The sequence below is a fragment of the Amblyraja radiata genome, chromosome 21, assembly GCF_010909765.2.
Source record: "Amblyraja radiata isolate CabotCenter1 chromosome 21, sAmbRad1.1.pri, whole genome shotgun sequence".
In the NCBI taxonomy this organism is placed as follows: domain Eukaryota; kingdom Metazoa; phylum Chordata; class Chondrichthyes; order Rajiformes; family Rajidae; genus Amblyraja; species Amblyraja radiata.
In genome coordinates this window covers 42,788,814-42,806,858 of record NC_045976.1, presented here as the reverse complement: position 1 = coordinate 42,806,858, position 18,045 = coordinate 42,788,814, and the positions used below count along the sequence as shown (strand labels likewise).

Sequence of the window (18,045 nt, the reverse complement as noted above, 5' to 3'; positions counted from 1 at the left end):
GATTGATTGATTGATAAACTCCTTGAGGGTTTGACGGAGGCCTGCGTCAGGGTTCTAGCGAGACTGCAGCGAAATCATGGTTTTCATCTTCAATCGATCGGGCTGTTGGAGTGACAGAGTGATTCAGCATGGAAACAGGCCCTTCTGCCCATCATGCCCCATCTATCCTAGTCCCAACTCTGCCACCGTGCTGCCCTTAGACTGCAGGACCTTGAGGGGTAACGGGCAGAAAATGGTGCTGAGAAACAAGCAACCGCAGATGCAGAAATCTCAAGCAAATCACAGAGTGCTGGAGTAACTCAGCGGGTTAGGCAGCATCTGTTGGGAACATGGATAGGTGACGTTTCACAGAGTGCTGGAGTAACTCAGCGGGTGCAGCAGCATCTATGGAGAACATGGATAGGTGACGTTTCACAGAGTGCTGGAGTAACTCAGCGGGTGCAGCAGCATCTATGGAGCTAAGGAAATAGGCAACGTTTCGGGTCGAAACCCTTCCGGGTTTCGGCCCGAAACGTTGCCTATTTCCGGAAGGGTTTCGGCCCGAAACGTTGCCTATTTCCTTCGCTCCATAGATGCTGCTGCACCACAACTCAGCGGGCCAGGCAGCATCTGTGGAGAACATGGATAGGTGACGTTTCACAGAGTGCTGGAGTAACTCAGCGGGTCAGGCAGCATCTGTGGAGAACATGGATATGTGACGTTTAGGTTCCAGTATAGACGTCACCCATCCATGTTCTCCAGTAGTGCTGCCTGATCTGCTGAGATCATAGGAACAGAATTATGCCATTCGGCCCATCAAGTCTACTCCACCATTCAATCATGGCTGATCTATCTCTCCCACCTAACCCCATTCTCCTGCCTTCTCCCCATAACCCCTGAAACCCGCACTAATCAAGAATCTATATATCTCTGCCTTAAAACAGTGTGTCTTTATTTTGTAAACCAGCATCTGCAGCTCCTGGTATCTCCATGTGTTGGTGAAGATCAACAAGAGACCATTGCAGAACCATTCCTTTAAGCAAACACTCTACACCAATTTGCAATTCACAGCTCAGTATAAAGAGGTATACAAGACTCGAAACAATCCTACTACAAAAAAATAACTGAATGCAACCTTATTTTCTCCACACCGAGGTCTCGTGACCTCAAAGCAATGGGTGGTCCAGGCCATGGTTGGAGATGTTCCTACACCCCAGACACAAAATGTCCCCCTCCCCTTGGTTCAACATGAGATACCCACTTGACCAAGGAGAGGGGTGACACAGCTGGTAGATGTTCCATTTGGCATCTTCAAGTGTCCGTGGAGAACCATTGTTGAACATCTCCCCTGGAGACACTCGGTGAGCTGAGCTCACGCACACACGCACGCACACACTCACACACGCGCGCAGTCGGTCGGTTCAGTGTGCGACCCGTTTAGCACCAAAAGTTGCAGCCGACAACATAGCGTTGCCACTGTCTCCACCGTTCATTTCAACTCGAGCTGCAAACTCGACATCTCTGCTGTTTTTCTAAAGAGAGCGCTCCCCAAAGCACAAGAGTGCGGCGATTTTTGTTATAAGGAAACAAGAAAGCAAATACAAAAATAGAAATTTCCAAAGAAGAAAATGGAGTCGTCTTTCATGTCAAAAACTGTTGGTAGAAACAAACTTCCATGGGAGATCTAGTGATCTGTTCTAGCTGTACGTTTAACCCGAAATCCTGAGACTTGCAGACAAGGTTTAAGAAAGCAAAAGGCCTAGTCTTGTCAACGTTAAAAATCCCTCTCTTCTTAAAACGTGAAGAGGTATTGCTGTTGGAAGAAGTCATTGTGTCTCAAATCAGCTGCTCGCAACAAGCCCTCCAGTTGTCGGGCTGCGGTGAGATACAACAAGCTCTGCAATCAGCGCACGACACGATATCGCCAGCAATGCTCGAATTTTAAAACAGTCCGTGAATATTTCCTGAAAGACACAACAGAAGGTGTGGCGGTCGTCCGATACCGATCGTTGAAGCAAGCTGGCAAAAGGTTAGTCTGAGGCTGAATATTAAGAATTACATTTGTGGTTCTAATCTTAATTGGGTGCGTTTAATTGTTCCGCTCACACTGTGGGGGCAAAATCCTTCCTCTCGAGCACCTGAGAGGTCAAAACGCGAGCCTTGTTATTGCCTGGAGATTAAGGGGTGGTGTGAATTATTTGACTCTAATCCTTAGGCAAACATACACCTTTGTCCGTTAACAATGCGTCTTGAGATTTGGCGGCCAGTGTTACTTGCACAATCTCACCTGGAGAGGACAGAATGCTGCCCTGACAGGTGACCCGCAGGTTCCACACAGCGGCCTGAACGCTGACTTCTCAATTCATCACACCTGGACAGTCGCCTCCAGAGAGTGAAGATCTAAACGGTCTTCGAAGACTCGAAAGGCAGAAGGACAAACTGAACCAGTGACATCAGAGAGAATGTTCAGCTGAAACAGGTCACATTTCACGGGGGGCGAGGGAGGGGGAGGGGGGGGGGGCAGGGACACACACACACAAAGCTGCCCCAGCAAGTCGGCCCAACCCAGGTCACGGAACAATTAGCAATTATCCAAATCCAAAGCAAACAATTAAAAAGGGGAAACTTTTCTTCCCCGAGAGGAAAGCTGCCTTCAGTCCAGGGGCCAAGTGGAGTGGTCACCTTCTGACAGAGGTCCCCCTCTCACCAACGCCTCCAATCTCTGGGCCTCTGGAGAACACACCCCCCGCTGGTCCAACACCAAGCTTGGCTTCCTATCCTCGCTGTGGCGGGTTAGTTCATGTAGCCTCTGCACGAGGCTGAGCCGCACTTGCATTCCATCCTGCGCTGCTTCTTACTTGGCCCGTTGGTCTCTGATGTCTCGGTGATCGAGACGTCGCCCGAGCCTACACAAAAGATTAAATACAACGTTTAGTGTGTAAGAAGGAACTGCAAATGCTGGTTTAAACCGAAGATGGACACAAAATTGCTGGAGTAACTCAGCGGGACAGGCAGCATCTCTGGAGAGAAGGAATGGGTGACGTCTCGGGTCGAGACCTTTCTTCAGGCTTCTTCATTGACGCAGAGACAACAACCTGGCAGCTTAACACCCGGCTTGAGATCTAACTATTCCTTTGGTTTATGTTTCAGTCGCAAGAAGGCGGCTAACAATGGCATGTTCTCTTTATAATTGTTACTTTTTTGCATAACTTTCGTTCATTTGTTCTACATCTCTCTACATCACCATCTATATCTCTTGTTTCCCTTTCCCCTGACTCTCAGTCAGAAGAAGGGTCTCGACCCTAAACATCACCCATTCATTCTCTCCAGAGATGCTGCCTGTCCCGCTGAGTTACTCCAGCTTTTTGTGTCTACCTTCGGCCCACCGAGCCCACGCCGACCAGCGATCCCCGCACACTAACACCCGAGACAATTTACATTTATCCCAAGCCAATTAACCTGCAAACCTGCACGTCTTTAGGAGTATGGGAGGAAACCGGAGCACCCGCAGAAAACCCACGCGGTCCGGACTCACCCTTCATCTGGTAGTCAAACGTCAGCTCTTCACCAATCTTGATGGAGCGCGTGGAGAACAGAGCGATCCTCGGTAAACGTGTGTCCAAACTATCGATAAAAACATTGTAAACCTGAAGGTTGGGATCACACTGTGGAAGAGAGAAACAAATTGGAATCCAACTCCGAAAATTAACGCCAGACCCTTCTCCACAAACATAAAACAAATCATATTAAATAAGTTATGGGAAGGAACCAGCCCACACCGACCAACATGTCCCATCTACACTCACACCGCCTGCCTGTGTTTGGCCCATATCCCTCCAAACCCGTCCTATACATGGACCTGCCCAAATGGAACAGCAGGTGCTGCTTCTTCTTGCGTGTGGCGGGGTGCACAGCCTAAAGTTGTAAGACAACTTGTTCTGTTTGATCTTCTGTTTGTGCACGCCAGGTTGATTGCATTCGTCGAAACAGGGCGGACCACGTGAAGGTTGCAATCTCCCACCCCAGTGCTGGTTTATACCAAAGGTAGACACATGGTGTTGGTGTAACTCAGCGGGTCAAGCATCATCTCTGGAGAAAAAGAATGGCTGACGTTTAAAGAAGTCTGAAGAAGGGTCCCGACCCGAAACGTCACCCATTCTTTCTCCCCAGAAATGATGCCTGACCCGCTGAGTTACTCCAGCATTTTACGTCAAACTTCAGATTAAATAAGGTTTGATGCAATTGCAGTTTCAACAGTGGTGTTTCATTGTCATAACTACCGACTATAGAGCAAAAATACTCTCACCCAGCAGCAGTCTGTAAACACAGTCGACGCAGATAATATATTGTCAAACAAACATTCAAATTATTAATCAGAAAACTGGTGCAGAAAAGCTGTAGTCGGTATTGCACAGACACGGTCCGTAGACGATCACAGTCGCTGAGGTCCGCGTTGTGCAGAGTTCAAGAGCCTGATGGTTGTTGGGAAGAAGCTGTTCTTGAACCTGGAGGTCCCGGTTTTCAGGCTCCTGTACCTTCTTCCCCAAGGTAGCAGCGAGATGAGAGCGTGGCCAGGGTGGTGTGGGTCTCTGATGATGCTGGCTGCCTTTTTGAGGCAGCGACTCCCGTAGATCCCTTCAATGGTGGGGAGGTCAGTACTGTGATGGATCTTGGATGGTGGGGAGGAGGTCAGTACCTGTGATGGACCTTCAATGGTGGGGAGGTCAGCGGCGGTGGGCGGCGGCGGCAGTGGTTGGCGGCGCGACTCACCCGTTGCAGCGCCCCCTACAGCCTGTCTGTCTTTTTTTATTTTTTGTCTAGTTAAATGTAGTGTTGGTGTTTTTTTTAATACTAGTTTTAAATGTGTATATGTGGGGGGCGGGGGGGAGGGGGAACCCGTTTAAAATCTCTTCCCTGTCCGGGAGACCCGACCTTTTCCCTGTCGGGTCTCCGTTGTCGTTGGGGCCTAGCACCGTGGAGCAGCCTCCAACCTGAACGACCCGGGGGCTCGGGAGACTGCGGAGCTGCGGACTAACCATCGTGGGGCTGGCCGGCCTTGGAGCGTGGGGAGCGGTGGTGACTCGCTGCTGCGACTCGACTCCTGGGGCTCGGAGGCTCCAGCAACGCAGCCGCAGGTCCGGTGGACTGTCGGGACATCGGGAGCTCGCGGGTCCGGGTGGAGAGAGAGACCGCTTCCTGGAGCTCCCGCAACGCGACTTCTCCAGCCCGTGTCGCGGGGTTGGAACGACCCGGAGCGGGGACGTACATCGCCCGGCGCGGCTTCATGGCCGTGGGACATTCCAGCGCCCGCCGGGGGCTCCAACTTTGTGACTTTTAGACCGCGAGCGGGGCCGTAAATCGCCCGGCACGGCCTAATATGGCCGTGGGACTTATCATCGCCCGCCTGGGGCTTGGACATCGGGAGAGACATGGAGAACAGTGGAGAGAAAAGACTTTGCCTTCCATCACAGTGGGTTCACTGTGATGGATGTTTGTGTAATTAAATTGTGTGTATGTCTAGGAAATTGTCTTTGTTTGTATGGCTGTGGAAACAGAATTTTGTTTGAGCCTCACTGAGGCTCAAATGACAATAAATTGTATTGTATTGTATTGTCAGTACTGTGATGGACAGGGCAGTGTCAGGACAGAACCATCAAAGTGGGGAGGAGTCAAACTTTGATGATATTCTGTATATCAGTGAATATTCTATCGAACCTCTACGCATGTACAATAGAGAGAGCAGACTGACTGGTTGCATCACGGCCCGGTTCAGCAACTCAAACACTCAGGAATGAAGGAGACTACAGAGAGTGGTGGACACTGCCCAGTACAAACTCCATACAGACAGCACCCGTAGTCAGGATCGAACCAGGTCCCTGGCGCTGTGAGGCAGCAACTCTACCGCTGCACCACCGTGCCGCCCACTATAACGGTGTTGTACCAAGTAGAGGGGAGAGATTTAGAGCAGGACATTCAAGGTGGTTAGCGTGGACAAGGAGCTTTTCGCTGTACCTCGGTGTACCTTATAAAGGACCCCACACATCTCCATCATGGACTGTTCACTCTGCTGCCCTCGGGTAAAAGATATGGTGGTATAAGGAGCAGAACGGCCAGGTTTTGCAACAGCTTCTTCCCACGAGCCATCAGACTCTTGAATGCCATGTAATGGGCCGCCACCATTATTTATTTTATCTTTTTATCCATTTTATCCTTCTGTTTATTTTTGTGTTGCACGGGGAGCCAATTGCAACGGAATTTCGTTTAGAATTGCATATATCGATGTATTTCTCAATGACAATAAAGTTTTGATTGATTGATTGGTGACAATAAACCAAGCCGTAACAGTAACACTTACACTGTGATTGACAAAGTGCGATATGTTTCCATACCGCGCGGCGTCCACTGTATATTCATCCTCCACGTAGTCCAGGTCGAACAGGTAGGTGATGCCCTTACTGTCGTAGAATCGGCCGCGGCGTTCCGCCTCCTCACTGGTGATCACCTTCCAACAGAGACGGGCAATAGAGTCACGCAAAGCCAAACGTACTGACACAGACACAGACACAGACACAGACACAGAGTGCTGGAGTAACTCAGCGGGTCAGGCAGCATCTGTGGAGAACATGGATAGGTGACGTTTCAGAGTGCTGGAGTAACTCAGCGGGCCAGGCAGCATCTGTGGAGAAAATGGATAGGTGACGTTTCAGAGTGCTGGAGTAACTCAGCGGGTCAGGCAGCATCTGTGGAGAACATGGATAGGTGACTTTACAGACCATCTTCGGGTCTAAAGAAATATCACCCATCCTTTTACTCTAGAGATGCTGCCTGACCCGCTGAGTTACTCCAGCACTCTGTGAAACGTCACCTATCCATGTTCTCCACAGATGCTGCCTGGCCCGCTGAGTTATGGTGCAGCAGCATCTATGGAGCGAAGGAAATAGGCAACGTTTCGGGCCGAAACCCTTCCGGAAATAGGCAACGTTTCGGGCCGAAACCCGGAAGGGTTTCGACCCGAAACGTTGCCTATTTCCTTAGCTCCATAGATGCTGCTGCACCCGCTGAGTTACTCCAGCACTCTGTGAAACGTCACCTATCCATGTTCTCCACAGATGCTGCCTGACCCGCTGAGTTACTCCAGCACTCTGTGAAACGTCACCTATCCATGTTCTCCACAGATGCTGCCTGACCCGCTGAGTTACTCCAGCACTCTGTGAAACGTCACCTATCCATGTTCTCCACAGATGCTGCCTGACCCGCTGAGTTACTCCAGCACTCTGTCTTGCCTTTTAAATATTGGTCCTGCGAGGTTGTGCAGTGGGTGGAACTGCTGCCTCACAGCGCCCGAGACCCGGGTGCGATCCTGATTTCAGATGTTGTCTGTGTCTGTGTGGAGTTTGCACGTTCTCCCTGTGACCGCATGGGTTTCCTCCGGATGCTCCGGTTTCCTCCCACATCCCAAAGACGCGCAGGTTTGTAGGCTAGTCGGCCCTCTGTAAATTGTCCCTAGTGTGTGCAGGGTAGTGCTAGTGTACGGGTGATCACTGTTCGGCACGGACTCGGTGGGCTGAAGGGCCTGTTCCACGTTGTATTTCTAAACTGGAAGGTCCCGTGTTTCCCGAGTCTTGTTGAAGGCTCACGGAGAGCGTTCCTTCAAACTAGGGACGACAGATGGCACAATGGGCTAAGTGTTCAGCTGGCAACCGGAAGGTGGCCGGTTCGAATCCCGCTTGGAGTGCATACTGTCGTTGTGTCCTTGGGCAAGACACTTCACCCACCTTTGCCTGTGTGTGAATGTGTGTGAGTGATTGGTGGTGGTCGGAGGGGCCGTAGGCGCAGATTGGCAGCCACGCTTCCGTCAGTCTGCCCCAGGGCAGCTGTGGCTACAGAAGTAGCTTACCACCACCGAGTGTGACTGAGGAGTGAATGAATAATGGGATGTAAAGCGCCTTGAGTATTAGAAAGGCGCTATATAAATCCCATCCATTATTATTATTATTAAACTCCGGACACGAACCTTGGAGCAACAGAATGGACGGCCTCTGGGAGTGAGTCCAAAAGCAGACCGTGGCATTTTAGACAGGTACGTGGACATGGAGGGATACGGATCACGTGCATGCAGAGGACAGTTTAACTTGGCATCGTGTACGGCATGGACATTGTGGGCCGAAGGGCCTGTTCCTGTGCTGGACTGTTCTACGTTCTATGAGAGATGGGATATAACTGTTGAGAGGAATAGATCGGGTAGATGCACAGAGTAGGGGAATTGAGGACCAGAGGACATAGGTTTAAGGTGAAGGGGGAAAGGATTTAATAGGAATCTGAGGGGTAGCTTTTTCACACAGAGGGGGGTGGGTGTGTGGAACGAGCTGCCAGAGGAGGTAGTTAAGGCAGGGACTATCCCAACTTTTAAGAAACAGTTGTACAGGTACATGGATAGGACAGGTTTGGAGGGATATGGACCAAACACAGGCAGGTGGGACGAGTGTAGATGGGACACGTTGGTCGGTGTTGTCAAGTTGGGCCGAAGGGCCTGTTTCCGTGCTGTATCACTCTGTGACTCTATCCTCTGTATTCTCAAGGCCAGAGTACACTGGCTTTACACACTGACAAGAGGTACATTAATAAGAGGGGTCACCGCTGAGGGGAATATTCACTTACTGATGTCTAAATGCAGGGGAACTTTGAGCAATAGACAATAGACAATAGGTGCAGGAGTAGACCATTCGGCCCTTCGAGCCAGCACCACCATTCAATGTGATCATCCCCATGGCAGATGGAGTTTAATGTGGATAAATGTGAGGTTATCCACTTTGGTAGCAAAACAGGAAGGAAGATTACTATCTAAATGGTGTCAAGTTGGGAAAAGGGGAAGTACAACGGGATCTGGGGGGTCCTTGTTCACCAGTCTATGAAAGTAAGCATGCAGGTACAGCAGGCAGTGAGGAAAGCGAATGGCAGTTCTATTCTCTGTGATTCTATCAATAAAGTTCGATCGAATACTCTGGAGTTTTGCAGGATGAGAGGATATCTTATTGAAACATATGATTATTAAGGGTTTGGACACGCTAGAGGCTGGAAACATGTTCCCAATGTTGGGGGAGTCCAGAACCAGGGGCCATAATGCAAGAATAAGAGGTAAGCCATTTAGAACGGAGACGAGGAAACACTTTTTCTCACAGAGAGTGGTGAGTCTGTGGAATTCTCTGCCTCAGAGGGCGGTGGAGGCCTGTTCTCTGGATGCTTTCAAGAGAGAGCTAGATAGGGCTCTTAAAGATAGCGGAGTCAGGGGATATGGGGAGAAGGCAGGAACGGGGTACTGATTGGGGATGATCAGCCATGATCACATTGAATGGCGGTGCTGGTTCGAAGGGCCGAATGGCCTACTCCTGCACCTATTGTCTGTTGTGACATGACGTATCGTAAGCTAAGACGTACCTCTCCCACGTATTCCATGACGAACCGATTCTTCTTGATCTTCTGCAGGGTCTTGATGCCCCAGCCTCTGCCGTTGGATGTGCGGAAGATGCAGAGATCATAGAGAGTTCCTTTCTGCACCACACGGTTGGGACACAGCGGGCCACAGCGGCAGCACGAGTTACACTCGAAGATGGGCTTCCCCGGAGCGATCCTCAGCTTGCGCTCGGCGTTGTAGGCAAACTTTGCCCCTGCCTCCTCTGGGCAACACTTCTCCACCAGACAGTCCGAGCACTCGCACCCAACTAGCGGTTCCCGGGTCAGGTTAATCCCACGTGACGGCAAGTACTGGTTGATGTAGTGGAAGTCCAGGGGCGGAGGCTCGAAGTCCACCTCGTTCTCCACCAAGATCTTCCCCTGGTGGTTCTTCTTCCTGTTGAGTTGCTCCTCCCAGCATTTCAGGGCCAGCCTGTGCATAGACTTCCTCACCACGTACTCGGTGAAGGCCATGCCTTGGTCCCGGGCCCGGCAGTGGTTCAGCTTCACCTTCCTGGCCGCCTTCACCTGCACATGGAACGCCCTCTGGTCTTCCTGGAACTGCTTGATCAGCCCGAGGCAGTGGAGGTGCCTCCGAGGCTCCCAGGTGTTGGTGCTTTCCGGCCATCCCTTCCACTTCACCAGGTAGTACGCCGTACCCTGTACGACACACACAAGCAAACACCTCTTAGCGTAAAGAAGACACACCACATGCTGGAGTAACTCAGCAGGACAGGCAGCATCTCTGGAGAGAAGGAACGGGTGACGTTTCGGGTCGAGACCTGTTTATGTGAGATTTCTAATAGAAAGAAATCACATGTGGTTATGACACTAAGCTGGGGGGCAGTGTTAGCTGTGAGGAGGATGCTAGGAGGCTGCAAGGTGACTTGGATAGGCTGGGTGAGTGGGCAAATGCATGGCAGATGCAGTATAATGTGGATAAATGTGAGGTTATCCACTTTGGTGGCAAGAACAGGAAAGTAGACTATTATCTGAATGGTGGCCGATTAGGAAAGGGGGAGATGCAGCGAGACCTGGGTGTCATGGTACACCAGTCATTAAAAGCAGGCATGCAGGTGCAGCAGGCAGTGAAGAAAGCGAATGGTATGTTAGCATTCATAGCAAAAGGATTTGAGTATAAGAGCAGGGAGATTCTACTGCAGTTGTACAGGGTCTTGGTGAGACCACACCTGGAGTATTGCGTACAGTTTTGGTCTCCAAATCTGAGGAAAGACATTCTTGCCATAGAGGGAGTGCAGAGAAGGTTCACCAGACTGATTCCTGGGATGGCAGGACTTTCATATGACGAAAGACTGGATAGACTCAGCTTGTACTCGCTAGAATTTAGAAGATTGAGGGGGGATCTTATAGAAACTTACAAAATTCTTAAGGAAATTGGACAGCACCTCATATTCCGCCTGGGTTGTTTGCGTCCCGATGGCATGAACGTTGAATTCTCCCAGTTTTGCTAGCCCTTGCTGTCTCCTCCCCTTCCTTAACCCTCGAGCTGTCTCCTCCCATCCCCACGCCCTCGGGCTCCTCCTCCTCCCTTTTTCCTTCCTTTTCCCCCCCCAACCCCTATCAGTCTGAAGAAGGGTTTCGGCCCGAAACGTCGCCTATTTCCTTCGCTCCATAGATGCTGCTGCACCCGCTGAGTTTCTCCAGCATTTTTGTGTACCTTCGATCTTCCAGCATCTGCAGTTCCTTCTTGAACAAAATTCTTAAGGGGTTGGACAGGCTAGATGCAGGAAGATTGTTCCTGATGTTTGGGAAGTCCAGAACAAGGGGTCACAGTTTAAGGATAAGGGGGAAATCCTTTAGGACAGAGATGAGAAAAACATTTTTCACACAGAGAGTGGTGAATTTCTGGAACTCTCTGCCACAGAAGGTAGTTGAGGCCAGTTCATTGGCTATATTTAAGAGGGAGTTAGATGTGGCCCTTGTGGCTAAAGGGATCAGAGGGTATGGAGAGAAGGCAGGTACAGGATACTGAGTTGGATGATCAGCCATGATCATATTGAATCGCGGTGCAGGCTCGAAGAGCCGAAGGGCCTGGTTTCCACGCTATATCTCTAAACGAAATAAACAAAGGCGGCACAGTGGTGCAGCGGGTAGAGCTGCTGCCTCACAGCGCCAGAGACCCGGGTCCCATCCTGACTACGGGCGCTGTCTGTAGGGATTATGTGCGTTCTCCCCGTGACCTGCGTGGGTTTTCTCCGGGTGCTCCGGTTTCCTCCCACACTACAAAGACGTGCAGGTTTGTAGGTTAATTGGCTTTGGTAAAACTGTAAATTGTCCCTAGTGGGTGCAGGATAGTGCGAGTGTGCGGGAATGGCTGTCCGGCATGGACTCGGTGGGCCGAAGGGCCTCAGTGTATCTCTAAACTAAACTGAACTAGAGACAGACACAAAATGCTGGAGTATCTCAGCGGGACAGGCAGCATCTCTGGAGAGAAGGGATGGGTGACGTTTCGGGTCGAGACCCTTCTTCAGACTTCACACAAAGTGCTGGAGTAACCCGGAATTAGTTAGTGCGGGTGTCAGGGGTTATGGCAAGAAGGCAGGAGAATGGGGTTGGGAGGGAGAGATAGATCAGCCATCAGTGAATGGCGGAGTAGATTGATGGGCCGAATGGCCTAATTCTAATTCTACTGCGTTTGGCAAGCGCCTACCTTCTCCTTCTTGAATCCACACAGATATTCGACCTCGTACTCCGTCAGCTCGCCCCGCCCGATCCCCAGCGCCGCGCAGGTCAGCTCCTCCGTCCGGCACAGCTCCTGTAGGATCTCCAACGATGCCAGGCAGGGGACGCACCACACTGTACACACACACACACACACACAAGGGGCAACAAGACCAGGGTATTAGTGGGGTGCGGGGAGGGGGAGGGTCCATAACACCTAGCAGCACAAGTACGCCAATACGCCCACCATTGTATAGGTACGTTACAAAACTTACCTTCAGCAGCGGGCGCTGCCGTTCTGCCACTGGCCGTGTGCGCGACTTTGGCGCCTTTGAGGGGGGGGGGGGGGGGGGCGGGATTAAAATGCTGTTTTCTTCTGCCTGACCGAGATATATTTTCTCGGGCTACTATCTAATGCTGAAAAATCATCAGACTTCCGTTCTCGGAAGTTTAAAAAAAAAATCGCGGGACAATTTAATCGCTGGAGTAAAATAAAAAAGCGACTTCTAACGCCGATAACGGGACGGATCTCACGTAGGGGACAAAACATAAGGTAAGTCGTCTATTTTACATATAAACCTGCCTCTCAGGATGACTTTAATCCAAATTTCATTGGCGAAAATGTGATTTAGGCCCCATACGAACCGGCAGTGTTTTTCCTGCCAATATGGGGTTTAAATTCACCGCAACCGCAACCGCAACGTTCCAATCGATCGCGTTCCACAAAATCCCACTCGCAAGATGAATGGCCATTAATTTACGGGAATTAAACATTAAATTCCTTCTATTTGGCCTATAAATTAATGTCAATGAGATTTAATAATCATGTTATATTGTGAATTCTTGTGTGAATGTTATTTGGACACTTGGGCTATTTAAAATGTTAATCTTTTCTTAAGAAATGGATAGATGTTTAGATCTAGTAATTGAATTTTGTAATTAGCTACAATTGGATAACTAACTAATTATATGCTTTAATTTCAGGTCATCCAAGTAAGATTGTTTCATATTTGTTTCAGAATGCTTCAATCTATAATAACTGAAAATTTCTTTCAGTTCTCTTAATTTTTAAGAAAGTTATGGCCATTTGACTGTCCTCGATCACAGCTTTTGTGTTAAGTCAATTGAAAAGCAATAGGGAACAAGATGCTAATTTCCGACTTTGAAAATGGCCATAACTTTTTTAATACTGAAGATATGAAAGTGAATTAGGTGTCAAATTAAACTTCTTTTTTATGTTTTATCTGATGGGATAAATTGCAGACTTGATTTTTTAAATCTCAAAATTTTGTAACATTGCTACCTTGTAATAGCAGGAGTAGGCCATTCGGCCCTTTGAGCCAGCACCGGATAGAGGAGGCCCAGGACAGAAAGGTCAGATTGGGAATGGGAGGGGGAGTTGAAGTGTTGAGCCACCAGGAGATCAGGTTGGTTATTGCGAACCGAGTGGAGCGAGGCGATCGCCAAGCCTGCGCTTGGTCTCACCGAGGTTGATCATACGCTGAATAATCCAACCACATTTTTGTTTGGAAGTGGAAAGAAATAATAGAAATTGCATTCATTGCAACGTGTAAAAAGAGTTGAGATACAGTATTGTAATTTTGCTGCATGTCATTGTGGTATATATCATGTCCTGATTGGTGAATATGTTTAGTTTGTGACTTTATTTGAAGCAGAAATAATATGTGAATGCTTCATTGAGCATGATTCCGACTGGTAACTACGCACTTCGTCCGAGCACATTATCGCACGCGTCATGCAAGCTGTCTTAAATGACCACCTAAACTGTCATTTGGCAACTTAAAAAGCTGCCTAGGTTGCCCGGCTGGCAACAGGGAAATAAAGTTAAGTGAGAGCCCTGCCCATCCTGTGACAACGAGCAGGCACAACTGGTTTATCAGTAAATGAGTCAGCAAAGTTAAAATCGTTCCTTAGTGCGTGGATAGATGTGTGAAGACGTGAAACTGTTTAGAAACATAGAAACATAGAAAATAGGTGCAGGAGTAGAGGCCATTCGGCCCTTCAAGCCTACACCGCCATTCAATATGATCATGGCTGATCATCCAACTCAGTATCCTGTACCTGCCTTCTCTCCATACCCCCTGATCCCTTTAGCCACAAGGGCCACATCTAACTCCCTCTTAAATATAGCCAATGAACTGTGGCCTCAACTACCTTCTGTGGCAGAGAATTCCACAGATTCACCACTCTCTGTGTGAAAAATGATTTTCTCATCTCGGTCCTAAAAGACTTCCCTCTTATCCTTAAACTGTGACCCCTTGTTCTGGACTTCCCCAACATCGGGAACAATCTTTCTGCATCTAGCCTGTCCAAACCCTTGAGAATTTTGTAAGTTTCTATAAGATCCCCCCTCAGTCTTCTAAATTCTAGCGAGTACAAACCGAGTCTATCCAGTCTTTCTTCATATGAAAGTCCTAACACCCCAGGAATCAGTCCTGACATCCCAGGAAACGCCTGCACACGTCCCATTAATGTTGGTTAAGGACCTGTCCCACTTGGCAATTTTTGCCGGCAATATTGATTGACGTATCGGGTCGCCCAAAAATTTGCGTGATGGCGTATCGGCGTGCGGTGTTTTTTCAAGCGTCGCAACGTTTTTTTTGTCGCCGCTGGATTTTGAAATGTTCAAAATCTTTTGGCGACACTGATATGACTCCGGCAGTCGCCGAAAAAAATCGCCAAGTGGGACAGGCCCTTTAGTCTTATGGTTTAGTTTAATTTAATTATGCAGCGTGGAAACAGGCCCCTTCGGCCCACCGAGTCCGTGCCGACCAACAATCACCCCGTACTCTAGTTATAGAGTCATAGATTGAGTTCAGTTTATTGTCCCGTGTACCGAGGTACAATGAAAAGCTTTTGTTGCGTGCTAACCAGTCAGCGGAAAGACAATACATGATTACAATCGAGCCGTCCACAGTGTACAGATACAGGATAAAGGGAATAACGTGAATAAAAATGAGTGCAAAATAAAACAGTAAAGATAGTCCAAGGGTAGATAGTATTTCAGGACTGCTCTCTAGTTGTGATAGGATGGTTCAGTCGGATAATCCCACAGCATGGAAACAGGCCCTTCGGCCCAACTTGCCCACACCGGCCAACATGCCCCATCTACACTAATCCCACCTGCCTGTGTTTGGCCCATATCCCTCTGATCCTTTCATAGAGTTCTATCCTACACACACTAGGGGGCAATTTACAGAAGCCAATTAACCTACAAACCTGCACGTCTTTGGAGTTTGGGAGGAAACCGGAGCGCCCGGAGAAAACCCACGCAGGTCACGGGGAGATCGTACAAACTCCGCACAGGCAGCACCCGTAGTCAGGATGGAACCCGGGTCTCTGGCGCTGTGAGGCAGCAGCTCTACCCGCTGTGCCACCGTCAATGGCCAAGCAGTACCACTCATTCATCAGCACACATGCAGACAGGCCTGGATAGAGTGGATGTGGAGAGGATGTTTCCACTAGTGGGAGAGTCTAGGACCAGAGGGCACAGTCTCAGAATTAAAGGACGTACCTTTTGGAAGGAGATGAGGAGGAATTTCTTCACTGGTGAATCTGTGGAATTCTTTGCCACAGACGGCTGTGGAGGACACAAGTCAGTAGATATTTTTAAGGCAGAGATAGATAAGATTCTTGATTAGTGCGGGTGTCAGAGGTTATGGGGAGAAGGCAGGAGAATGAGGAGAGATAGATCAGCCACGATTGAATGACGGAGTAGGCTCGATGGGCCGAATGGCCTAACTCTGCTCCTATAACTTATATACATGACGTACGGCTCTCCGTGTTTAAGAAGGAACTGTGCAGATGCTGGAAAATCGAAGGCAGACAAAAGTGCTGGAGAAACTCAGCGGGTGCAGCAGCATCTATGGAGCGAAGGAAATAGGCAACGTTTCGGGCCGAAACGCTTCTGGAAATAGGCAACATTTCGGGCTGAAACAATTCTGGAAATAGGCAACGTTTCGGGCCAAAACCCTTCTGGAAATAGGCAACGTTTCGGGCCGAAACGCTTCTGGAAATAGGCAACATTTCGGGCCGAAACGCTTCTGGAAATAGGCAACGTTTAGGGCCGAAACCCTTCTGGAAATAGGCAACGTTTCGGGCCGAAACCCTTCCGGGTTTCGGCCCGAAACGTTGCCTATTTCCTTCGCTCCATAGATGCTGCTGCACCCGCTGAGTTTCTCCAGCACTTTTATCTACGTACACCTCTCCGCCATGCTGCTGCACTCTCAGGGAAACAAGCCATGTGCTCTGACACACTTCTGTAGCAGTGACTTTTGTTCACGGCCACAGCCCTTCCATCGCCCCACAGGCCAGGAAGTTCAGTGGAAGTCTAACTATGGGTGGGGGTCGGGGTGGGGGTGGGGGGGTGGGTGGGGGTGGGGAGGGAGGGGGATAAAAATCTCCCGCACTTGCCACCCAGCCCAAGAGCCAAAGTGAAACTAAAGTCAGTTAACAGACACCAAATGCTGGAGTAACTCAGCGGGACAGGCAGCATCTCTGGAGAGAAGAAATGTCTGAAGAAGGTTCTCCACCCGAAACGTCACCCATTCCTTCTCTCCACAGATGCTGCCTGTCCCGCTGAGTTACTCCAGCATTTTGTGTCTACCTTCAATCTAAACCAGCGTCTGCAGTTCCTTCCAACACATAAAGTTGCAGTTTAGTGTAGTTCAGAGATACAGCGCGGAAACAGGCCCTTCGGCCCACCGAGTCCGTGCCGACCAGCGATCCCCGCACACTAACGCTCTCCCACACACACACCAGGGACAATTTACAATTTTTACCAAAGCCAATTAACCTACAAACCCGCACGTCTTTGGAGTGTGGGAGGAAACCGGAGCACCCGGAGAAAACCCACGCAGGTCACGGGGAGAACGTGCAAACTCCGTACAGACAGCGCCCGTAGTCGGGATGGAACCCGGGTCTCTGGCGCTGTGAGGCAGTAACTGTGACGCAGTTGATCAGTACATTACCCCCACCGACACAAGGGAGCAGACGAAGCCAGTGGCTACCATTCACCAGGGGGTTAAGCCACCACAGGCCTGGAGATAGACACAAAATGCTGGAGTAACTCAGCGGGACAGGCAGCATCCCTGGAGAGAAGGAATGGGTGACGTTTTGGGTCGAGACCCTTCTTCAGACTGCCTTGGAGGACAGATACTGAATGCATTTAAACAAAAAGCTGTGTGGGAAGTTAATACTGCATCTGTCTATCTTAAACAAAAATATTGTGTGGGCAAGGGGGCAATTGGGGGCAGGAACTGCACAGAGTGGCGACTAACAGCTGCTGGAGGGGTTGATAAACCAGCATGAGACTCTGGATTCCTACAGCATGCAGGGGCCAGGGCGCCAGTGGAAGGTCGCTGGACCCAGTGCAAGAGTCCAGAGGCCCAGTGCAATGATCCTGCCAGCCAGTGCGGTGATCCCACGTGCAGTGGGTGAGTCTGAGACCCAGTGCAAGAGTCCCAGACGCCAGAGCAAAGGTCCCAGGTGCCAGCGTGTCCTTGGGATCCAGTGCAAATGTCCCTGGACCCAGTGCAGAGAGTCCTGGACGCCAGTTGCAAGAGTCCCGGGGAATCTATGCACTGGATCCGGGAGCCAGTGCAGGTCCCGGGCGCCAGTGCAAACCCCGGGCGCCAGTGCAAACCCCGGGCGCCAGTGCAAACCCCGGGCGCCAGTGCAAGGGCCTCAGTGCAAGGTTTGCCGCCGCCCCGCAACACAAATACTCACTTCCTCGGGCTTCAGCCATCTTGCGCCTTCATTCAAACATGGGGGCGCGTTAAAGACGCTGCATTAAAATGTTAAACTCCTCCCCCGGCCTCGACACTGGGACAGGGGGCCGGGACAAAGAGAAGGAGGGAGGGAGGGGAGAGAGAGAGAGAGAGGCTGCCCACTGCCTGCACACCCTGCAAACTG

The 18,045-nt window shown here is 50.0% G+C and overlaps 1 protein-coding gene across 1 annotated transcript; it reads right to left on the bottom strand.

The window, feature by feature from the left end:
• Positions 1–910: 910 nt before the first annotated feature.
• Positions 911–18,045, bottom strand: suv39h2 (suppressor of variegation 3-9 homolog 2). The gene is made up of 6 exons (XM_033040205.1): positions 17,860–18,045; positions 12,101–12,246; positions 9,415–10,089; positions 6,335–6,481; positions 3,515–3,644; positions 911–2,885 (listed from the first exon to the last, which is right to left on the bottom strand). The coding sequence occupies exons 1-6, from the start codon at positions 17,876–17,878 to the stop codon at positions 2,773–2,775; spliced, it is 1,230 nt and encodes a 409-aa protein (XP_032896096.1). The 5' UTR covers positions 17,879–18,045; the 3' UTR covers positions 911–2,772.